This window comes from Elephantulus edwardii, unplaced genomic scaffold (genome assembly GCF_000299155.1).
Source record: "Elephantulus edwardii isolate Elephantulus edwardi_28Jun2011 unplaced genomic scaffold, EleEdw1.0 scaffold00029, whole genome shotgun sequence".
NCBI classification, from domain to species: Eukaryota; Metazoa; Chordata; class Mammalia; order Macroscelidea; family Macroscelididae; genus Elephantulus; species Elephantulus edwardii.
This window is the reverse complement of record NW_006399779.1, coordinates 4,937,511-4,963,359: the sequence shown is the minus strand read 5'-3', so window position 1 is coordinate 4,963,359 and position 25,849 is coordinate 4,937,511. Positions and strand designations below refer to the sequence as shown.

The window sequence follows — 25,849 nt, the reverse complement described above, 5'->3', positions numbered from 1 at the left end:
GTGCCCCTGATCCAGGCCATGGTCTTCAAAATTCTTGCTATGCATCAGAGAGCTGGACAATGACTAAGGATGACAGAAGAACTGATGCCTTTGAGTTTTGGCTCTGGAGAAGAGTCCTGAACATAACATGGACTGCTAAGAGAACAAAAAGGTCTGTCCTGGAAAGGGTGAAATCAGGCTGTTCTTTGGGGCCTAGGATTTTGAAGCTCCAATACTTTGGGCATGTTGCCCAGTCTTTAGAGAAGGGTGTCATGCTTGGAAGGATGAATGGACAACCCAGGAGAGGAAGCCCCTGGATGAGATGGATTGACACAGTAACTTGGGTAATTAGGGTAGGTGTCAGAAAGTTAGTGAGACTGTCTAAAGATAGGACAAGCTTCAGAGCTATTGTACATAGGTCACTATGAGTCATAGGCAACTTGATGGCATATAGCAACAATGTTTCAAAACAAAAATCTTTACAACTGTAATGACTGACATCATAATAAAAGGGAAAACATCAAAATTGTCAAGAATTAAATTTTATTTGGATCCACAAGAAAGTCCATGGAAGCAGAAGTCAAGAAATCAAATATTGTCTTGCATGGGGCAAATAAACTGAATTCCCCCACCCCAAATGACTCATTGTCATGGAATTGGAACTGACTCAGAGTTGACCCTGCATGAGGTTTCCTAAGCCTATAAATTGCATAAGGTAGTTGTTTTTGCTGTTGTACATTAGAACTGACTCATAGCTGTCCACCTAGCAGAGTTTTACAGAAAGTAAAAAGCACAGGAGGAGATTGCCCATAGTTCCCCCACAGAGAAGCTGGTGGATTCAAACCCTGTGCCTTTGGGATTACAGTGCAGCTTCTTACTATTCTCAAGGGAATGAAGGAATCATCTTCGACTTAGCAGTACAAACCTCTACAGAATACACCATCAAAGCTGCTAAAAAATCCCTAAAACTTTTTAGAGTGTTAAAAAAAGCAAAGATTATGTTTATCACAGTTTTGTTTACAATAGCAAGGAGTTGGAAACAACCTAAGTGCCCATCAACAAACGAATGGATAGAGAAGCTGTGGTATATTCACACAATGGAATACTACGCTGCATTGAAAAACAAGGAACTCATGCAATATTATTCAAAATGGGTGACCCTGGAGGACATTATGCTGAGTGAAATATCTCTGTCACAAAAGGACAAATACTGCGTAGTGGCACTGTGGTAAAACAGGACTGACATCGGGGTTGGGGCGAGACTGAGAAAGATGGAATAAATGATGTATACTGCATTGAAACAGATGAGGGAGAAAACTGTTTAAAATGGATATGTGATTAGCTGTTACTATCATGACAGGATTCCAGAATGAAGCAAAGATCTAATGTTGAGGACTAAAGGGTGCCTGACCCAAGCAGTAAGTATTTTTGATTGCCTCAGATGCATGTGAAAGCTGGACAATGACTAAGAATGACCAAAGAACCACCAATGTCTTTGAATCACAATGTTGACAACGATTATTAAGTCTATCCCGGATTCCCAGAAGAACAAACAAATCCGTGTTGGAAGAAGTACCGCCAGAATGTTCTTTAGAAGTGAGGATGGTGGGACATCCTTTGATCATGTTAAAGGGGGAGCATGACCTACAGGAGGATATCAATCTTGGGAAAAGTACAGCGTCACTTTAAAAGGAAGACTTACTGCAAAGGAAGACATACTGCCAAGCTGCAGTAGCAATTAGTATAGAAGTACTTGTACGAATGGCGTAAGACTGCGCAGTTTTCATTTTGTCGTATATGGGGTCACTGGTCAGCTATCAGTGGGTTCTGACTTAATGGTACACAACATGAGTAGACAGTGACGACACCCAACAACTCCAATAACAATAATAAAGAAGATAAGGTTTCTAACTCTGCAGCTTTAATCATCAAGTTCCCTCCCTATCACACACATCCATCCTACCCTAGCTGGCCTACTGGGTAAAGAACTGTGCTGCCAATACCAAAGGCAGTGGTTCTAATCCAACAGATGCTCTGATGGAGAAAGAAGGGTGATCTCTCATGTGATTTATAGCCTCTGAAAAGCCACTGGTTCTGACTCAAATGGCAATGAGTTTGATCCTTCAGGTGGCAAATCTAATATCAAGCTTGGAGGAGGCTTCCTTCATTAGACCAAACACTAGATGCTGTTCTGGTTTTTAGGCAGCAGTAATTTCACCACCTTGATTGCTCCCTTCCTGTCTAAAGAGAGGGCAGAAGGCATTCATTCCATCAGCTCTCTCCCATGTCCTCTCTCCCTTCCCCCTGTGGAGACTTCTCTCCTCATTCTCATGCATATATATGTGGCTCAGGGGGCTAGAAAAGCTCAGGTATATCCCCCATTAAACATGCCTCTCCCATCAAACAATGGTTTTGAGCATGGTTGAGATCATGAGGATGACACAAGCTAGGGCAAGTTTTTAACCTCTTGTTCATAAGATCTCTATGAGTCAAAGTTGACTCAATAGCAACTAACCTGTTCTGCTTCTCTGTAGCACTTAACAGTGTCAATCTCATATTTACTGTTGTGTTCCTTCACTAATGCTGTTGTTGTTAGGCCCTCCAGTGGGAACTGACTCTAGCTGATGCTCCAGCGAGGTGTCAGAGACTAAATCCAAAGAAGAGAGAGTGCCCTTTTTTGCCCTACGAGCAGCTAGAAGATTCAAACTGCTTAGCTTTGGTGTGGCAGCACAAAGTCCTATCCACTAGACCATCAGAGTTTGCTAACACTTTACATGTTGTTATGAGCCATCAAGTCAGAACTCACTCAAAATGACATTCTAGTATGTTTACAAAGACAAGTAAAGTGCACAGAAGGACATTCTGAAAGCAGCCCTGCTGGTATAGTATGTAATGCTGTTAACCAAGAGGTGGGTGGTTTGAATTCACCAGCGGCTTTGTGAGGGAAAAAATCATTAGTCTTCTAATGATTTACGGCCTTGGAAACCCAACTGAGAGTAGTCGAAAAGACTCATCAGCAGTGGATCATTAGCTTGGATACCCAATCAAGAATGTAAGATTCAAATGATGGCTTTTATTATTCATCAGAGGCAACTGGGGCTAGGAGTATAAAAACCAAAATCTATTTAAAATACACATTTTGTGAAACAATCATCGTAAACAAGTCTACATTTTGTCTTTGCAATATGTAAAAACCAAGTTATACATCATGCTGAAAAAATTCTTTTGAAATAATACTATAAGCTCAGCAATGAAATATACCTACCATACATTTTAAAAATAATACTTGGAAATTTGAAATTGTACAATGCCTATACTTGAGGCAGTAGTAACTAATTATTCCCAATTCAATAAGTTCAGGATTAATTATTTGAGCCATAGAATGTTGAAAAATATGAATATCTAAATAATTTCGAGCATGAAGATATAATTATACTATCTCTCCCAGCAGCTTGAGTTTACATATTTAGATAACAAAAACAGAACATATTTTGTTGAGGGTTTTTTAAATTTCTAATCAGAAAAAAGGATGCATTTCAATAGTAAAATGTAAGGCTTAAAATAAACATATTTGCAGTTTTGATAAGATGCTCTTTGGGTTGAACTTTCATTGTCATGTTATTATTTCATTTATTTTCTTCTGAAGAAAAACATGATACTAAATACTGTCAATTACCAGCCTTTCCCACATCTTCGTATAATAATTTTTAGTAAAATTACATAAAAAGATGAAAGAAATGGTTGGGAAAATTTTGAAGGATGAGAATATAGTAAATTTTCTCATAATTTGATAGCTGCTCTGAGTTTGGCTGAACGCCCTCTGGGGTTGTCTTCTACGTCCCCAGCGTCTGGAGTAACCACCTTCTTGTGGATTAATTTCCACATTACAGAAGCCCTTACAGAGGCTTCTGCCTTGTTTTCTTGACCTGAACTCAACTGTGGTATTTGTAACACTTTGTGTCTAACACTTTGGTTAAACTTTTCTGTCATGCTTATCCCGAGCAAGAATCGTTTGACAATGCGATCTTCTAGTGAATGGAAGGAAATGGCAACAAGACGGCCACCGGGTCTCAAAAACTTCTGAGCCGTCTTCAGTCCTGTGTACAGTTGATTGAGTTCATTGTTGACAAATATGCGACAAGCTTGGAAAGTCTTGGTAGCAATGTGAGAAGGTCTCTGGAGCAAGTCTTTTCGTGCATAAGTAGCAGAGGTAGAAAATGCACCTAGGAAAAGATTTGGAAAAAAACAAGAAGACAATTAACATTAATATTTTCAATAAATCTACTGGTTTGTGTTGTGTGCATTTAAGCAATTTTGTTCATACATTATTATGTCATTTCATTCATACATCCCACTTCTGTTTCCACACATTTTTACCAAGTTTTAAAGTAATATATTGGGAAAATTTTTCACTATTTGTCAGGGTAATTGGAGAGGAATAATCAAAGGAGAAAGAAATGGACAAATACTTAAAGAAACAATAACCAAAAACTTTCCCACCTTATTGAAAGATATTGATTTACAAATGCAAGACGCTCAAGGAATATCAACCAGAATACATGGAGAAAATGACATGTAAGCACATCATAATGACATTGCTACTAGGAAAATCTTGAAGACAGAATTCAAAAACAGTAGATTACTTAAACAAAAAACAACTCAAATGCTCATAGTTGACACTCCATGGGGTTTTGAGAGGCTGTTAATCACAAGGGAGGAGATTCCTATCATTCTCTGTTGGAACAGGCAGCACAACTCTTTGCCCTCTAGAGCACCAGAGCTCTGTTCTGTATTATATAAGAACAAAAATATGAGCACAGTGGAGAATGGAATGGCATATTAAAATATTTTAAATTTATTTTTATTCATTCATTGTTGCACATTTTCGTCCCTCTCCTTCCTTTACCCAACCTTAGTCCACTTTGCAATGCACCTCCTTTTCCAGATTGTTGTCATATTTATATAATGCTTAAAAATGTCTGAAATAAATATATGACTTTCTTTCAGACATTTCTTCCTCTCATCTATTCCAATGCAGTGTTCACTATCTATCTTTCTTTCCCCATTCTCCTCCAACCATCGATGTCAGTTCTATTTTATAACAAGGGTGTTATGCAGTGTTTGTCCTTTTGTGACTGAGCTATTTCACTCAGCATAATGTCTTACAGGCTCACCTATGTTGTGTTTTATGAGTTCACTGTTTTTCAATCCTGAGTAATATTCCATTGTTCTATAGTTCTTCTATCCATTTGTTTGCTGATGGGCACTTGGATTGCTTCTATCTCTTTGCTATTGTGAATAATGCAGCAATAAATATGGTTGTGCATGCATCTGTTTGAGTTGTGGTTCTGGTTTCTTGATGGTATATTCCCAGTAGTGGAATTGCTGGGTCAAGTGTTATTTCTATTTCCAACTTTTTGAGAAAGTGCCAGACCATTTTCCATAGTGGTTGTGCCATTTTACATTTCACAAGCAGCAAAACCCACACCTCACACCATATCGCAAATTTTGAGAAAAAGAAATTATTTTCCAAGAAGTTAAAAAAACAACCATTCAAAAACAAAGGATCAAAGGTATTTCCATAGAAATGAAAATGAAAAGAATTCCTCGCTAGCAAGTATCAGCTAAAGTACAATCATCAGACTGAAGTTAAATGTCAAACCCAGGTGTAGAAGAATGCAACTTTCTGGGCTGCTAACTTTTCTCATACGAAAATGAGCAATCTCCTGTAAAGATTTACAGATTCAGAAACCCAATGGACGGTTGCCATGTCTTGGAACCAACTTGACAGAGTGGGCTTGATTTGGATATATGAAAATTTGGATCTAGTGAGAGGAATAAGGAGAATCAGATAAGCTGCAAATACAAATGACTTAAAAACAAACCAGATGCTGTTAAGTCAGTCTGGAGTCATGGTCACCTCATAGGTTGTGAAGAATAATAGTGAGTACAATAGGGATTGAACCTCAACAAAAAGAAAACAACGATTCTCACCGCAGAGCCACTGGCAGCAAGATGATAGATGGAAAAGAGATTGAGATTGTTAATTTCTGCTTGCACCAGCAGTCAGGAAATCAAAAGACAAATTGCATTAGGAAAATCTGCTGTCAGAGACCTTTCCAGAGTGTGGAAGAACAATGAAGTCAGTCTAGAGACTAAGGTATGCCTGATGCAGGCCATGGCCTTTGCTACATATCAGAGAGCTGGACAGTGACCAAGGATGACAGAAGAAGAATTGACGCCTTTGAGTTGTGGTGCTGGAGAAGAGTCGTGAACATATTATGAACTGACTAAAGAACAAACAGGTCTATCCTGGAGAAGGGGAAACCAGGTTGCTCATGGGAGGCAAGGATTTTGAAGCTCCATCTCACAGCCTTTGGGCATGTGGCCAGGAGAGACCAGTCCTTGCTGAAGGACATCATGCTTGGAAGGGTAAATGGACAGTGCAGGACAGGAAGACCCTAGATGAGATAGATTGAAATGGTAACTAGAGCAATGGGATTAGGTGTGTCGGAGTCAGTGAGACTGGCTCAGTACAAGGCAGGACTCAGAGCTATTGTACATAGGGTCACTGTGAGTTGTAGGTAACTCGATGGCACATAATAACAAGAAGTGGAATCTTGTTAACCTCCCCAAGTCCTATCTTCATGGATGAGAAAGAGGATAGGTGACTGCTCTGTGAAGCTTTTTAGTGTTTTTCTCGTGATTAAAGACAAGTATTTTCCCTTGTTTTTAACTACCAGTCGGTTCAGAATCAACTTCACCTTATGGCAACTCCATGTGTCAGAGTAGAATTTGCTCCATAAGGTTTTAACTGACTGATTTTTAATTAATGAATTAATTTTTTTTAAGTAGTATAATTCCAGGCCTTTGAGTTGTTTGAGAAGAATACTGCCCACCCCAGGAATTCCAAGAAAACAAACAATCTGTCCTGAAGAAAGTGCATCCAGTGCTCCTTAGAGGCAAGGAAGGTGAAGATGTTGTCAGGAGAGGCTTGGCAAAGGACATCATGCTTGGAAAGGTGGTGGGTCTGTGAAGGAGAGGAAGGCCCTTAATGAGATGAACTGACACAGTGATTCTATGGGTTGAGTATGTATCAGGGATAACGGGTGAGGGCAGAGTTCACATGCACTGTTCTTAGGGTTGCTACGAGTTGTACCCAATTTGATGGCACCTAACAAGAGAAGGCTAAGCTTGGCTTCTCTTATGTTAGGCCAATTTCATTTCCGTGGCCCAATGAGATGAATTGAAACAGTGACTGCAATGACGGGCTTAAGCACAGCAGAAGCGGGGAGTGTGTGGGATAGAGCAACACTTCATTTTGCTGTATGCAAAGTGGCTACTAGCAGCCTTGTTGGCACCTAAACAACAACTCCCTTCAAGTGACACCTGCAATTCATAGGAAAAAAGGTTGGAAATTCAGATTATGTAAAATAATATTAAGTAGCATATGGTACTAGAAGTTATAGTACAATCGTTTAAAAAATATCAACTGGCAATGATATAAAGAAGACAGACAAAAAATGTCCTTTTATGAAAAAGTAAATAAGGGCTTGAATTAGAAAGTTTAAAACAAGCAGCTGAGGCAGTCACAATGAGTTTTCTTGTGAAAGCTACTAGATAGAGAGCCAGAGAGACCTAGCAGGTATCTAGGTAGAGCATCTGCATACGAATTTTCATGAAAAAGATTACTCAGCCACCACATTGGATTCAATGCCTGCTCCTGTGCTAGACTCTGAATTAGGGCAATTAATGCAAAGACTAATAACGAGACATGGCCCCTGGTCTTGTTACCTTTTAAAAAATCTCCTTCCTGTCCCATCACTGTGAGTAGAAGTAGAAACTAAATTATCTGCTTTTTCATTTCCTGAGTTTAATCAGAGTTGAGTATGGCTAATGCAGTTGATTAGGAAATATGGTAGAGAAGAAAGGAAATACAGATACAATTTGAGTTATTAGATTTGACCAAAGAAAATATTTGTGTGTTCCATAGACTTTGAATGAACCTAGTTAGCACTGAGCCGGTGTGAATCAGTTCCATGCGGGAGGAGGTATGCTTACCCTAGTGTAGCATTTAGCACACTCTGTTATAATGACTGGTTTACTTATCTGTATCACTCATCGACTGTGATCTTCTTGCAAACAGGAATGATTTCGTGTTGACTGGCATATTTCTATTGCTTGAAAGAGGCTTTCTGAACATCAGAATCGCGTGTGGTGTTTGAAAAGACACAGATGCTGGACCCAGTCCAGACCTATAGAATCAGAGTTTCTGGGACATATTACAAGGGAATTGTTACTTAAAAAAAGGTTCACAGAGGATTTGGATATGAAACTAAATTAAGAAACTACTACTTGCTGAGCAAATCCTCAGTATATATTTTTGAAAAGGCAATGGATATTGAACAGGGAAAAAAAAATAGACTATTGACCAAATAAAAAAAGAGGACCTTTACTACACAAAATTATATTCCTATCACTAAGTCTTTAGATAAAAAATGCAATATCCCAGTCATATCAATGAGTGACTAAATAAAGACCATAATGTATTTAGTCACAAAAAACATTATGAATACTATTCTTAAATGATGTCATCAAAGAGGCATCTTATATGTATTACTGTTTGGCTGACTATGATTGTGGACAGCAAATATGATTTTACTTGTGTAATTGAACTCTCAAATTTGTTGGAAATTTTATTATCTCAATACAACTGATCACATATGCTTAATTATTCCTCAGAGTGACTAGAAATCTCCTACATTAATCAACCATTTGTACATACAGCAGAGCACCTGTAAGTAATTTTAACCTCAAGAAGTACCAGTTTCCAGTGATTTACTATCTGAAATACAGCAAATGCACAAGGCAAAAATTTTCCTATGGTTCTTTTGTAGAATAACATGAAGCCTGGGAATGTAATGGTAAACTTACGTTTTAAAATAATTTCATAGAAATCTTAGATTAAATGATTTTTTTTAGGTTTAAAGGGTTTCTGATCCCTAAAAGATTAATGTACAGTACTGCTAAAATTTTAGGTGAAGTTTATTTCACTTAACACCTATGAAACTCTAAGCTTTATCTCAATACTTCAAAATAATAAACCTATTTTCCTCCTGCAAGCAAGATTTTACTGAAGATAATCCAAAAACGACTGGAACAGCACATCAACAGAGAACTACCAGAAGTCCAGGCTGGGTTTAGAAGGGGTCGTGGTACTAGAGATATTGTAGCTGATGTTAGATGGATCTTGGCTGAAAGCAGGGAATACCAGAGGAATGTCTATCTGTGTTTCATTGACTATGCAAAGGCATTTGACTGTGTAGATCATAACAAACTATGGCTGACTCTGAGAAGAATGGAAATCCCAGAACACTTGATCGTTCTAATGCGAAACTCATACTTGGACCAGGAGGCAGTCGTCAGAACAGAGCAAGGGAACACTGCATGGTTCAAAATTGGGAAGGGCGTACGCCAGGGATGCATCCTATCTCCATACCTTTTCAACCTATATGCAGAACAGATTATCTGGGAGGCTGGGCTCTATGAGGAGAAATGTGGGGTCAAGATTGGTGGACGATTTATCAACAACCTGCGTTATGCGGATGACACAACCCTGCTTGCTGAAACTGAAGAGGACCTGAAGCGCCTGCTGCAGAGTGTCAAGGACTGCAGCCTACAATATGGATTGAGGCTCAATGTCAAGAAGACAAAGATTCTCACCACTGGACCAATTGGCAGCATCAGGATGGATGGTGAAGAGATTGAGATTGTACACAGCTTTAGTTTGCTTGGCTCTGTAGTCAACAGTCTTGGCACCAGCAGCCAGGAAATTAAAAGGCGCATTGCCATGGGAAAGTCTGCTGTTAGGGACCTCTCCAAAGTACTGAAGAGCAATGGTGTCTCTCTGGAGACTAAGGTGTGTCTGATACAGGCCATGGTCTTCGCAATCACTTGTTATGCATCAGAGAGTTGGACAATGATCAAGGAGGATAGAAGGAGAATTGATGCCTTTGAGCTGTGGTGCTGGAGAAGAGTATTGAAAATACCATGGACTGCTAGGAAAACAAACAGATTTGTCCTGGAGAGGGTTAAACCGAGTGGCTCCTTGGAGGCAAGGATTCCGAGGCTCCGTCTAACATACTTTGGACATGTTGTGAGGAGAGACCGGTCCTTGGAGAGGGACATCATGCTTGGGAGGGTGGAGGGACAGCGCAGAAGAGGAAGGCCCTCTATGAGGTGGATTGATTCGGTGACTAGGATAATTGGAATGGAGTGTCAGAGACAGTGTGATTGGCACAGGACAGAGCGGAGTTTAGGACTGTTGTACATAGGGTCGCTATGAGTCACAAGCGACTCGACGGCACATAACAACAACAACAACAACAACAACAGCATTTTCCTCCCAATACTTTACAAAAGCAAATTTTAGTAGTACAAAGGACATTAAAGGTATATTATATATATACACACACACACACACACATATGTATATATATGACATATATACACATACACATATGACAAATGTTGTTAGGATCTGAACCCTGCCCTATCCTGTGCCATCCTAATCTCTCTGACATACTTGACTGAGCCCCTTGTTATACTGGGTCAGTCCAGCTCATTGAGCATCTTCCTCTTCTTCCTTCCAACCTTACAAGTAGAATGTCTTTTTAAAAGGATTGGCTTCTCCTAATAATATGTCCAATGTACGTCATGTGAAGTTTCATTAAGTGGAGACATTTATATGCTCTCTTATCCCAGGAATAAGAAACTGAGGAAGAATAAAGTTGCATTCTTAGTCAAAAAACCATTTCAAAAACCATCCTGAAGTACAACACTGTGAATGATAGGATATTACATATAAGCATTACAATAATTAGACACTTAAAATGTATATGTAAAACTAAATTACATTTAAACCAGTATTGGATAATAAGTTCTAGTCCCAAATGACTTTTAGACATTATCTGGCTTCATTCACATGATGACATGACAGATTGACCTACATTTCCTGTGCAAGAAAAATGTTAAGAGTTCTGTCTCATCTGAGACACTTCCTTCTCATTTGCCAGATCAGATTTGGTTGTGATGGTGTTTTGTTTGTGGGGGCTGGGTTGTTTTTTCTCCTCTCATACCAATTTATTTCCATCAGGGAGCTCTGATGACCTAGCAGCAAGAAGTCGCACTGCTACTTTACTTGTCGCTCAGCAGGACAAAGGTGGGCAATGCCCCCGGAGCTATTCACAGCCTCTGAAAACCTGCTATCGGGTTGCTTCCTACCATTTAAAACCCAACCTGCGGGAGGGTCAGCTATATGAGTTGATTCCAACCTGATGGCACATCACAACAACATCAGCTGAAAAGAATAGCTGGTTAGGGGCTGGTTAGGGGTTCAAGGGGTGCAATGTTTGACTAGAAAGCAGCAAATTAGCAGTTCAAACCCTTCTCCACGGGATGGAGATGTGACAGTCGGCTTCAGGGCTTCAGGAAAGGATTGGAAACAAGATGGGGCAGTTCTACTCTGCCCAACAGGGTTGCTTCATGTCAGAATTGAATCCACAAGAAAGGGTTTAAATGAGTAGAAGCTGATCTGGTTAAAATGGACATCCAGAGTATTTGGTAAAATTCTGTAATAATAATGTTCATTTATTAAATTAATATTTATTACTCACAAAGCACTCAATACTCTGGATAAAAACACTTACGAAGACCATGTTGTTCTTATGTGCTTTTGAGTCAGATCTGACTCACAGCTGACCCTTCAGAGAGATTTCAGAGGCTGTAAATTGCACAGGGGGAGATGGATGGCCCATTTCCTCCCACAGAGCAGCTGGGGGATTGAAACTACCAGCCTTCGGGTTGGCAGTGCAACTCCTTACCCACTAGACCACCAGAGACCTTGAGGAGAATGATGCACATATTGTGATGAGCACTATAAAGACTGCACCTGCTAGTAATTACAGGAGACAGTAAAAGCCAGCAGTCAACAAACTCAGAATAAAATCTTAACATCTTTACAGAACAGCATTTTACAAACTGTTTTACTAAGGCGTAATGATCTTGTGAACTATGGCACCCAAGCACCAAGCAAACACTGTGTAAAGGGTCAAGTAAGTGTGAAATGTAGCACCATACATTCCCCTTTTACAGATTCACAATGCTCTTTAGAATAGTATAGCTTAAATGATAACTGAGACAGAGTTGAGAGGGAGGGAGTGGGAACAGAGATTAGAGAATTAATAGGTGAGGTGAAGGGAAAAGGAAAGTACAATGAGGATTTGTTAGGATATTGCAAATAACAGCATTATACAATTCTAAGTATTTTTATAAAAGAAAATGTTTACAAAAAAAAGAAAATGAGTGACTGAATGAAAATCAATTTAAAAATATAATCATTTCTTTAACATTTTCCAGTAACTGTTAAGTGTCGTTGAGTCGCAGGCGACTCATAGTGATCCTGTGAACAAAAGACCTGGACACTTGTATAACTTTCATCATTTCTCCAAGTTCATAGGGTTTCCAGATGCAAGCTATTTCGGAAGTGGATGCCACTCCTGCTTCCAAGCTTGTTTTATTGGGGAGCTCCACCAAACATTGTCCACCATAGGTAACCATTCTCGCATTTGACACATCAGTGTCACAGTGTTTAGTATCACAGCAACCACAAGTTACCTCTGTACAGAAAATGGATAGACCAGTGCTATACCACCTAAAAGAATGACTGACCATAAACAATTAAACCCGGAACTGAGGGCTGTAGATTAAAATCTCCCGTAGCATAACTTTCTATCCACTAGGCCAACAGAACTCTCTGAGTCACAGCAATTCTATAAACAACAGATCTAACCCTTGCCCTATCCTATGCCATCTTTTTTTTTTTTAAATTATTATTATTTTTTTAATTTAACCATTTCCCAGGAGGATTAAAAACTACTTTTGGTTTTTTATGACAACTATAGACAGCACAGAATTTGCTTTCTGTACAACACAAAAGAAAGTAGTTCTTGCGTTAATTACTTTTCATTTGTCTTAATTATATCATTAAATCTCTAAGTAATTCTAAGAGGTAAGAAAGTCAATATTTGCTTTCACATTTAAAGATGAGAAACCAGAAGTGCTAAATGTCTTTCTATCTTCACAAGTATTTTATGTATGTAGTCAAATTTACGCTACCCTAAATAAATCTAGCCTTCCACATTGTACTTTTCTTTATCCTCCTTTCTCTTTTGACACAGAATATGCTTAAACTCTCCAGAAGAATAAAAAGTAAAATTTGTACCTCCCTACTTCATGTAGTACACACTTTCTAGGAACTCAGGTGAGTTTAGTATTTTTTTTAACTCAAAAATTTGTAACTTCCTAGTTTTCATAGGCTATTTTTGCATTTCCCTGGGTGAAAATATGCCTAACTAAAAGGCAACCATTTTAAGGTGGCAAGTTCACCAAACCATCTCATCCTTTCCCCTGATTAGACTTTAAAGAAATAAAGATGAAATTACATGAATTAGAGCATTTCCAAAAGCTGCTTCGGTATCTGGTATTTTACAGAACAATCTCATTTTCTGCAAGAAAAGGAGTATGGAATCTTTATGCTGAGTAGCCTTTTCCTGGGAGATATTTTAATGGAAGCCAAATCAGTTTGCATCAGGTTGCAAGAGTTTGGCTTTCTCGCAACATTTCCCTTGGGGGGATCTGCATTGTCCGGCTAAAGAGTGCACATCTGGTGAAGGAGGCAACTGTCCTGGTCTCTTACCCCGGGAAGGTAATGAATACCTTGGGCTTTTGTCTTGTTTTCCTATTGAAAATAAGTCATTGTTAGCTCAGGCTCTTAGGCTGCACATTTGTCTCTCTTTTTCATCTGGCTCTTCTTGATACTGAGTTTTAAAAAACAACCAGTTGCTACTGCTGCCATTATCAAAAGGCTTTGGGGTGGGTACCGATTACATGCATTTGCTTGAGAATCTAAACTTGCCCACTGCAATAGATACTGGGCTTTTCTTGACTCACTTGCTAAGAAGGAAGCCCTTTACAATAGTGTTATGCATTAAAAATGTGCTTCTTATATTCTAGCTAAGCAAAATGCAGAGGCAAATGTGCTCAATGGGGAATGAGTAGTCAAACATCTATGATATTTAGGAATTAAATCTTGATCATTGTTGTTGTTATTATGTGCCGTCGAGTAACTTGCGACTCATAGCGACCCTATGTACAACAGCCTTAAACTCTGCTCTGCCTGTGCCAATTGCACTGTCTCCGATACACTCATCCCGATTACCCCAGTCAGTCACTGAATCAATCCACCTCATAGAGGGCCTTCCCCTCCTGTGCTGTCCCTCCACCCTCCCAAGCATGATGTCCCTCTCCAAGGACCGGTCTCTCCTCTCAACATGTTCAGAGTATGTTAGACGAAGGCTCAGAATCCTTGCCTCCAAGGAGCCACCCGGTTTAACCCTCTCCAGGATGAATCTGTTTGTTTTCCCAGCAGTCCATGGTATTCTCAATACTCTTCTGTAGCACCACAGCTCAAAGGCATCAATTCTCCTTCTATCCTCCTTAGTCATTGTCCAACTCTCTGACGCATAACAAGTGATAGCAAAGACCATGGTCTGTATCAGATGCACCTTAGTCTCCAGAGAGACACCATTGCTCTTCAGTACTTTGGAGAGGTTCCTCACAGCAGACTTTCCCATGGCAATATGTCTTAATTTCCTGGCTACTGGTGCCAAGAGCTTTGACTATGGAGCCAAGCAAACTAAAGCTGTGAACAATCTCAATCTCTTCACCATCCATCCTGATGCTGCCAATTGGCTCACTGTAATATATACACACACATACATATAAGTATATACACACACAAATATATGTGTGTGTGTGTGTATATATATAAAAGTTTCTTTAGATTTATTGACAGAGAAGACTGAAAAAAGCTTTCCTGTACAATAATTCCTCTATGATCCTAGGTTTAGGGCCTGCAGCAAGCACCATGAGTGACAAAGGGGGAAATCCATTAAGTATGAGACATTCTTCCTATCCCAGAAAGAGACCACTACAATAAGTGGTAGTTTGATACTTCACAAACGGCTTAATATCTTTGTAAGACATATACATATAGTATGTATACATATAGTTTTATTTGGAGATAAACCCCAAAGGTGGGTAATCTACTGGTGAAAATATTACTAGAAGCGGAATTTACAACTTAACATTTTGCCCCATTTATGATATTATTTAAAAATCCTCTGCATTCATCAACTTCGTATTTGTTGTGTTTTAAACTCCAGGGTCATAGCCCCACTTCGCATCATCAGATTACTGACTGAGAACTTCCGTCATGCATGACAGCATAAGTTAGAAACTGTATCAGTGAATATTCAAGTTTTCCTCTGACTCACAAAGGCTTTCACATTAAATGTAAAAGACAACCTAGCTTAGTAACAGGCTGTACTACATACAATAATAGAACACAATTTGTATGGGGAAGTGGCTTGATTTCATTCATAAAAAATATCATGCTTCTGGCAAGATAAATGACTTCAAGTCCCAGAGAGAAATTATAATTTTCAGTTTGGGATACCCGTATGCTTACACTTTTTAAAATTTAATAGATTTATATGTTCAAATATATTGAGATTTTTAAGCTTATGAATGAAATTAGCAACGTGCTGTGGCTGTCAATGTGATGCATTGCAATTCCCCGAGTGGCTGGGTTTAAAAATTAATTCAGCTCTTGCACCTTGTTTGCCAGATTCGTCTGTTGAATTTCCACCACATTTAATAAGTCTCTGTGACGCAACTTGTGTCCTTTTGCCTGGGTTCCTTTAATACAGTGTTAAATTCTCACCCATCTGAAATTCAAGTAATATTACAAACTTCACACTGTTAATTAAAATCTGTGAACCTGGATGGTTCTGGATAAAATTGGTTTTACTCAGTGAGATTCTCTTAAAACTTCTATAGCATCTCATCTAATCCCCAACTCCTACCTGGTAAAGTCTGATGACAACATGATCTCACTATGGGTGGCTGAGGCTTAGAAACCCTCACATAATGGGGGGGGGGGGGGGGCAGATCAAGTTATAGGCCTGAGCAAAAATATAATGAAGAATGTTACGTGCTGAGATGAAATAAGAACCATGGTTCAAAATGAAAGGGAAGGATTGAAAATTTTCATATATTATTTTTCAGTAAAACAAATTCTATACTATCCATTTCTTCAATAGCTCAATTTAGATGGGATAGCTCAAATGGAAGCATGACTCCTATTGCTTATGCAAGTGCTCAATACACAATTATTGATTCTCTAATGCAGTGATTGAGGGTTTGCTCGACAGCTGCTGTGAATTAAAAAAACCAGAAGGAGATTTCAGAATATTTAAAAATAATAAAATACTCTATTTTAAAAAAATTTTTTAAAATGTGTGTACCGTCAAATTGGATCTTACTGGTACAGGAGGCGATTATTCCTCTTTCTTCAGCAGAGCATCTGGTGGATTTGAACCGCGCACCTCTGGGATTGCAGTGCAGTTTCCTGCCACTAGGCCACCAGAGCTCGCCAAAAATTTTAAAGACCATTTCACAAGGCGTGCAGTATGGCTCCAGGAGGTAGGATATTCATACTTCTTAGAGTTGGGGAATTAAAACAGAAAAAAGGCCCTTAACAATGCTCCCCTTTTACCTAAGAGGTCAGCACATGCTCTTCACGAATCTGTGCTTTCAGGAAAAGTTGCCTGCCCTTCTTCAGCAAATGAATCTGCAATAGGGCACTCTTAACTGTATCATAGTGAATTTTTTTTTTTATATTTACTCTATGAGTAAAACACCAACTTTTAGAAAGTAATGGCCATGAGTTATCATCACTGATTTTCTTTACAGCAAACTTGTTGAAAGACTATCTGACCTTAAAGAATATTGAGTAGTTTTAAGATCATGTTCAGTGAAAGCTTTTAGTTTCTACAGAATGTGAATACATCTTGGAAATGAAGGTCTTAAGATCTAAAGGAGTTGATTTATTTAGCTTACAAAAGAAGCATTCCTCATCTCCTCAACCTCAAATGTGCACAATAATATTAATTATGACTTTTAACAATGGTTTGCATTTGGAAATAAATCAAGCATCTAATAATTAGGAAATCATTAAGCAAACGATGATACCTCTTATAGTAGATTTGAAAAAAGTAAGTTTATAATAATATTATAAGGTAAAAAATTTCATATTTCTATACATTATTTCAAATTAAAAAATAAGTGTAAGGAAATATGCAAACTCATAATGATTGTGTTACAGTAATAGAACAGAATGACTAGGTTTAAGCTTCTCTTGGTATTGGCAAAGAATGCTGAATATAAACCACGGACCGCCAAAGGAATGAACACGTTGGTCTTGGGGGAAATGCAACTAGAGTGCTGCTTAGACAGGGAAGGTTGGTAAAACTCTGCTTCTATACTTTGGCATGCTGTCAGGAGAAGCCTGTTTTCCAAGACAGATCAACATAGTGAGGACAACAATGGTTCTGAGCGTAGCAGAGATTGTGATGATAGTGGAGGACAGACACAGATCTGCTGTTCGTAAGGCCATGATGAGCTGTGTTGACTTGACAGCACCAAATAACCACCACCTTCTCTTGAATTTCTTAATTTAATTTCCAATGACTATTGCAGTGCAGCTTTATGCCACTAGGTCACTGGTAACTCAAAGGTGTGTATTTTTAATTTATCAGCAATTCTGCAGGGAAAAGATGGGCAATTTCTTGTAACAGCCTCTGAAAATACACTAAATTGAAGCAATCAGCCTATCTATTTGGTTATGATATTGTACCATAATTTTTGCTTTCTGTTGGACTACAACAGGATTTTTCTTTTTTCTTTTATTTAATAGATACAAATATAGATCTCTTCCTGTTAGTTGGTCTGGTAGCTGTCTTCCAAATTTCAGGGTAAAAACCAATGGACATCTCCCAGGCTTCACCAGTTTATTGAAATCTCTCTGTTCAATCAATTTCTGGAGCCTTATTTTTGACTAGTGCCTTCAGTGTAGTCCAGATTTCTTTTTTCAGTACTCTTAGTTCTTAGTCATATGCTACCTCCTGAAATCGTTCAGTATGGATCAATTCTTTATCGGTATAGTGATTCTGTTTATTCCTTCTATCTTCTTTTGATGTTTCCCATGGCATCTGTATTTAATTCATAAGATCCTTCAGTATGGCAATTTGAGACTTAATTTTTTTTCTTCAGTTCTCTCAGATTGAGAAATGCCAATCATTCCCTTCATCCCCACTGGTTCTGTAATTCCAGGTCTTTGCAAATTTCATTATAAAACTTTGCTTTACCTTCTCAAGGTGCCCTAAGAAATCTTCTGTTCAGTCCTCTTTATGATTTCTTCCTTTCATTGTAGCTTCTCTACATTCTAGATGAATTTTTAGAATATCCATTCAGGTGAATTTTGTTTTTTCTCTTTTTGTCTCTGTGTTCCTCATGTATAAGGATTTTGATGTCATCCCCCAACTCATCTGGTCTTTGGCCACTTGTGCTCAACGAAACAGTATGTTCCTGAGATGATCTTGAAATCAGGTGACATACAATCAAGGTTATATTTGGGCTCTTGCGGACTAGTTTTCATTATCTTCAACTGGAACCTCAACTTGGATAGAATCAATTGACAAGTTTGTTTCACAATTGGGGCAGGCTGTGTTCTGACTGATGATATTGAGCTTTTCTACCATACATATTGTCATCTTAATTCTTGTGTCACCTGATAAGGTCCACGTGCATAGTCACAGTTTATAGTTTATGTGTGCGTGTGTGAATTTTTTAAAATAATAATAAAAAAAAAGAATTTGCAATGAGTAAGTCTGGATGTGCAAAGTTCTATTATGTGCTCTTCAATCTTATTTATATCACTAAATCCACATTTTCTGACTACGAATCTTTCCTCTGCTTCCAAGTTTTGTATCCCAATCATTATTTTTAATATATCCTGACAGCACATTCAATCAATTTCAGGCCATAAATGTTGGTAGAAATCTTCAATTTCTTCATATTTGGCTTGCCTAGTTAGTGTGTAGTACTGATTTTAATAGCCATGTTAACTAGTCTTCCTCTTCGTTTATGGGCAGTCTCTTACCACTGAAAGGTAACAATATCATTACTGTTGTTGTTAGGTCCTGAGGGGTTTCATAGTCTGGGCCATTCTCATAGTCTCTGAGGACATGTTAAGTACCGTTGAGTCTGACCCAATCCCTGGATTACCCTCCAGCAGGTTTTAGAGAGGGAGTAAATCACACAGGAGATTGCTCATCATTTTTTCCACAAAGAAAATAGTAGATTTGACCTTTCTTCCTCTGCATTCGTAGCACAATCCCCTACCACTAAGCCACCAGAACTCCCTGTGAGGATACAGACTTTGTTAAAAAGATTACCAGAAGTCAAAGATAGTATATTTCCCCCAATTTCATTTCTTTAAACTCATTAAAGAAAATTATGAATCATGTCCATTTTCCAATGAGAAATTTCAGGTAATCTCTTCAAGATGATACAAAAATAAAAACAATTTCTAGGAGCAGGACATGAATGAAAAGCCTCTGTTTCCTCTAGTTTAACGCTGCTGCAGTTAGCTGTCATTAGGCTGGACGGGACTCATGGAGGTACCATGCAGCATGGAAGGGAACACACTGTGCCTTTGCTCATCCTACACCAGTTCCAGGCTTGGTTGGAGCCCACACCCTTGTGATCTACAAAGCTGTCATTGACTGATTTTTGGAAGCAGATCACCAGGTCTTTTTCCCATGTCTCTCTTAATCTGGAAAATCCACTAAAACCTGTTAGCATCATTGCAAAATGCAAGGTTCCACTGACAGAGTGGTGAACTGTTCACTAAATATACTTACTGGAAAATGAGTTTAGATCTTCTACATGAAATGGATAGAGTTCCAAATTGGTGGTTTTTCTTGATATGAAAAAGATAAAGGAAAAACACTGGAATGTAGGAAACCTCTAATATAACAGAAGGGCACTCTGGTGGCCTAGTGGGTAAGGAGTTGTGCTACCAACATAAACACAGGCAAATATACCAGTTTCTCTTTGAGAGAAAAATGTGCAATTTATAGCCTCTGAAAAGCTGTTGGGGCTCTGCTATGAGTTGGTTCTGACTAAATGGCAGAGTTTGAGTTTTTGAATTTGATTATAAATTATGATCAGTTGACTGTATGGATTTTACTTAGTTTTAAAATTCTACAAATAAAATATACATTAATTTTGCAAAATCCACACAACAGCTACTTTTCATTAGTAAAAATTTCCAAAGTATATAAACCTTTCTTCTGAAGCCCTTTTATATATGCATCATTTGTGAATTATTAATAATCCTAAACTAATAAAAACATTTTAATCAGAGCATTATATTTCTTCACAGCATTCCTAAAGAATAAGGTAGAAAAAGATATAATTTAGTCTTTGAAGAGGAATAAGTTAAAGTACCGAGAAAGCAATATGGGTTTTTTTCTAGTTTGTTTGCTCATTGATCTTACTAGAATATATTGATACAGAAAAAAATACCCAAACTTAGTTTTTTTAACATATAAAAACTACACTTCAATTTTCTAATATTTCATTGTATACAAATATTATAAAAATAGAAAGTATCTGATCTAATATATATTTTGTTAAATATACATTAACCCTGAAAAAATATTTCCAACGTACTTTCCAATGTCAAATACTGTGCTACCAACTGGAGTCAGTGATGAATAAGATAGTCATGGCTGATGTCTCAAGATGCTAATAGTCTATGATGTTATAGTGACTTTGTGGGAAAGGGCTATAAAAGCTGTCAATCTTTATGGATGAACACAGCTGTCTTTCACCCAAGGAATGGCAAGTGGCTTAAAAACTATTGATCTTTCAGTTAGCAGCTGAAACTGAACCCCTAACCACTGTGTAAAAGAGGCTTCTCAAAGTCTATAGTAACATACATCTTTTTAAAAAACTCTACTTGAGCCAAGTATGTTATTTAATGTTTTCTACAGCTTCTACCATCAAATTGTGGTGCTGGAGATGGGTCTGGAACATACCAAGAAAACAAATAAGTCTGTCTTGGTGAGGATGAAACCAAATTTGTCCTTGGAGGTTAGGATTTTGAAGATCCATCTCACATACTTTGTGCATGTGGCCAGGAGAGACCAGTCCTTGGAGAAGGACATCATGCTCGGAAGGGTTAAGGGACAGCACAGGAGAGGAAGACCCAGGATGAAACGGATTCATATAGTAACTGGGGCAATGAGGGTTGGTGTGTCAGAATTAGTAAGACTGGCTCAGGACAGGGTAGGCTTCAGAGCTGCTGTACATAGGGTCGCAGGTGACTCCATGGTACATAGTAACAACAAAACATCTAAAATATTAGTATTTTAACATATTGTTGTTGTTAGGTGTCATGTAATCTACTATGACTCATGTTGTTGTTTACCGTAGTGTCAGATCTGATGCACAGCTGACACTCTGGCAGGTTTTCAGAGACATTTAGTAGCACGAGAGGAGATTGCCCATCCTTCTCACACAGAGGAGTTGGAGGCCTTGAATCACATGCCTTTGGGATCGCAGTACAGCTTCTTGCCACTAGGCCACCAGAGCTCCCTAAAATGACTCGCAGCAGCCCTATAAACAAGTGGTCCTAACCTTGCCCTCCCCTGCGCCATCCTCCATAATTGTTCAAGTCATGTGTCAATCCACCTTGTGGAGGATCTTGCTCTCTTTCACTGACTCTCCCCCTTTCCTAGCATGATGTCTCTTTTCTAGGGACAAGGCCTCCTGACAACACATCCAAAGCATATGACCCACAATTCAGCACGTTCGCCTCTAACAAGCACTCTGGTTGACCTTGTTCCAAGACAAACTTCTTGGTCTTTTGCAGTCCATGGGACATTCAGTTCACTTCGCCAGCACCACAGTTCAAAGGCATCGATTATTCTTCTGTCATCCTTATTCATTGTCCAACTTTCAGATGTGCAAGAAGTAACTAAAAAGATCATGGCTTGAATCAGGCACACAGTAGTCTTTAATCTGACATCCTTGCTCCTCTACAGCCGATTTCCTCAACACAGCACATGATTTACTTTTTTACTGCTCTTACCATAGTTGTTGATCATGGATCCAAGTAAAATGAAATCTTAAATATATAATGAACACAAAAATAATTAATATTTGACATTACTTTTTCAAATTATCTTTAAAAACTCTCAACAACTCAACTCATTGCTGTGGAGTCAGAACCAATCCTAGATGAGTGTCTAGCAGGTTTTCAAGAATCTGTAAATCGCATGGGAGGAGACTGCCCTCTTTCACCACTGTAACAGCTGGTGATTTTGAACTACCAGAAATAGGCTCCACTTTGGGGTTAGCAGTGCAGCTCCCTATGTGTGATGCCACTAGAGTTGGAACTGTATACACTGTTGTTGTCAGGTGCTGTTAGGGTGTTCACTAATAGTGACCGTATGAACAACAAATACGAACCTTACCTCATCTTACGTCATCCTCACCATCTCTGATATACAGGAGCCCGTGTTACAGTCACGGTGTCACCCTACCTCATGGAATATCTCTCTCCCTTACTCTGAACCCCTAAGCATGATGCCCTTTTCAAAAGCTGGATCTTCCTAACAACATGCCCAAAGTATGTGAGACGAAGCACATTGGTTTTACTTTCTCTAAGACACAATTTTTATTCTTTTGGAAGTTTCTGGGATACACAGTCCTCTTCTCCAATACCATAACTAAAGGTATAGATTATTCTTCTGTTATCCTTATTCATTGTTTAACTTTCAGATACATAGCAAATAACTAAAAAAGATGATAGCTTGCATCAAGTGCACCTTAGTCTTTAAACTGACATTATTGCTCTTTAGGACTTTGGAAAGGTCCTTGATAGCTGTTTGGACTTCTGGTACCAAAAGATGTTGATTGTAATGTAAGTAAGATAAAATGGTTCAAGTTTGCTATATTTATCATAATGTTACCTATTAGTGAAGTGGTGAAGATTTTTGGGTTTTGGTGGGTTTTTTTTATGTTGAGATGTATTCCATATAAAAGAATGTAGTCTTTGATTTTCTTCAGTAAGTGTTTCAAAGTCCACCTCACTCTCAGCATCCAAGTTTATGTCGTCTGCATAATGCAGGCTGTTGATGAGTCTTCCTCCAATCTTAATGCCCCATTATTCTTCATAAAGTCCAGATTCTCAAATCATTTGCTCAGCATATCGATTGAATAGCTTAGGAGAAAGATACAGTCCTGATGCATGCCCTTTTTATTTTAAGCCATACACTGTTCCTCTGCTTTGTTTGGACAAACACCTCTTGGTTTAGTTACAGGTTTCACAAGAGCACAATTATGTGTTCTGGGACTCCCGTTGTTCTCAAAGTTAGGCATAATTTGTTGAGATCCACTTATTTAAATGCCTTTCATAGTAAAAAACAAACAAGCAAACAAAAGACCCACAGATATCCTTCCGGTATTCTCTGCTTTCATCCAAGAGCAATCTGATATCAGCAGTGATAAGCCTGGTGCCCTGGCCTCTTCTAAATCTAGTTTGAATTTCTAGCAGTTCTCTGACAATGGACTGTTTTGGACATTTAAAAATCATCTTTATTAATATTTTACTTGTGTGTGATATTAATGATATTGTTTAATAATTTTTACATTCTAGTGGATCACCTTTTTGCGAATGGGAACAAATATGGACCTCTTCTAGTCAGTTAGTCAGGTAGTTGTTTTCCAGATTTCTTGTCACAACCTGGTGAGCATGTCCAGGGTTGCAAATGTTTGTTGAAATATGCCAATTAGTATACCATCAATTCTTGGGGCCTTATTTCCCCCACCCCCCAGTGCCTTTAGTGCAGCTTTATCACCATTGGTTGTTGATCATAAGCTATTTCCTGAAATGGTCCATGTCAGTCAATTCTTTTTGGTATGTTGTTGTTGATTGCCTCTGAGTCGAGCATGACTCATAATGACCCTATGAACAAAAGGACTGAAGTCCCTCTACAACTACTGACATTTATCAAAATTTATAGGTATAGTGACTTTTTTGGTACTGTGACTATATTCCTCCCATCTTCTTTTGATGCTTCCTGAAGTAGCCACCTTTCATAGGTTTGATTGTCACATGTGGCTAGTGGTGAGTATGTAAGTCCATACAGGTAATGAGAAAGAGACAGCTAAGCAAACAAAAAGATACATACAATAAATGCTAGGGGAATGCAGTGACATGGAAATAGAATAAACAGCAAACCATTTCAAGTCATCTGAGTAAGGGTGGGGGAAAAGCTCTAAAGGAAGAACTAAATTAGCCACATGAACGGGTAGGTTGGAGCAAGTATCTGAGTGAGAAACAGGTCTGCTTAAAAAAAAATCCCATAAACTCACTGCCATCGAACTGGAATAAACTCATAGCTGGGTCTACAGAGGGTTTTCAGTAGGCTGTAAATCACATAGGAAGAGGCTATCAATCTTTCTTCTCTGGAGCTGCTGGTGGATTCAAATGCTGGTAGGTTATCAGCACAGCTCCCTAAGAACTCGAGTGTCTATAGTGTCTAGAAGTCTGTAAGGAATGACGTATAACTGGAGGTTAGAAAGGGCATGAAAAAGATGAAGACGGGGAAAAAAAAGGCTTGAAAATCATGTGAGAGTTTGGACATTATGCTAATGAGTTCACCCTTTCCAAAGCTGCTTAGGCCTGTTTTTAAGGAACTAGAAATTTCAGGCTGAAATACATTCCTCTTCACTGGAATACTACGGGGAGTAAGAAAGATGAAGATGAAAGGGCTAAAGCTTGATGACCATTTATCAGAGGTACAAAGAGTCTAGTTCTAGGATTAAATGATTCCCTTAGGCCATTTTTCCTCAGATTTCATTAATCTAACTCTTTAGGATATTTAAATTGAAATTATGTTTAACAAAATGTGATTTGTTATCTATAATTTTTGAGGGAATACTATATATAACATTTTATACTGTTAAGATATTTATATTCTACTTCCTGGCTAGTAGCTCTGAAAAGTGAATGTGAAAACTCAAATATCTCAAGCTATTTTTGAATACCTTAAAAATAATGTAAAGACTTCTAATCATATTGTTCTCAGTAGGATCCTGGAACTTGCCTTTTGGGGCTCCCATTATTTTGAAAAGTACTGGAACTACTGATATTTGTATTGGCGGCAAAGGGCACAGGATTTTACATTATCCAAATTTCTACCGAAGTCACGTGATATTTTATAGAATTCTAGTGCATATATTTCAATTCCTTGTGGTGGCCCTTATTGCCTCACTAGAGCACTCGACTTTTAGAAAGCAGAAGAATAACATTATTTCAATCCATCATTATAGGAACTGTGCTATATATTTTTAGAGTGGATAACAGTCTTTAATATATTTGCTATGAATTTATTAAAACCAGAAAGCTATTCACATATAGCCACTATATATAACAATTTGTTAAAGAAATGTTTGTTAAATAATAGCTACGTCTCAGTGATTGTACTAGGATAAAGGATTGTTGTTAGGTACCACTGACTTGGTTCCAACTCAGGTAACCCCCCAGGGACAACAAGAATGCTGGTCCTGCAACATCTTCACAGTACCTGATACATTTAGCCCACTACTGCAGCCACTACATCAATCCCTCTCTTTTGTCTAACCCTCTGCTTTACCAGGATTGATGTTCTTCCTCAGCCTCTGGTCCTTCTTGATACCATGTTCATGAGTCAGTGTACATAAGGCAAAGTCTTGTCATCTTCTATTCCATGCAATATTTTTTGTTTGTTTTTTAATTTAAATTTATTATTAATTTTAGTAAAAATTTACAGAGACTTTGTATTTCCATTCA

General features: G+C 38.3%; 1 protein-coding gene across 1 annotated transcript in view; it reads right to left on the bottom strand.

Moving 5' to 3' along the window:
• Positions 1–3,759: 3,759 nt before the first annotated feature.
• METTL15 (methyltransferase like 15) overlaps positions 3,760–25,849 on the bottom strand; it is a 262,696-nt gene continuing 240,606 nt past the window's right edge. The window contains exon 5 of the mRNA XM_006883718.1: positions 3,760–4,202. Coding sequence (XP_006883780.1) covers positions 3,760–4,202 — 443 coding nt within the window. The remainder of the gene's footprint in view (positions 4,203–25,849) is intronic.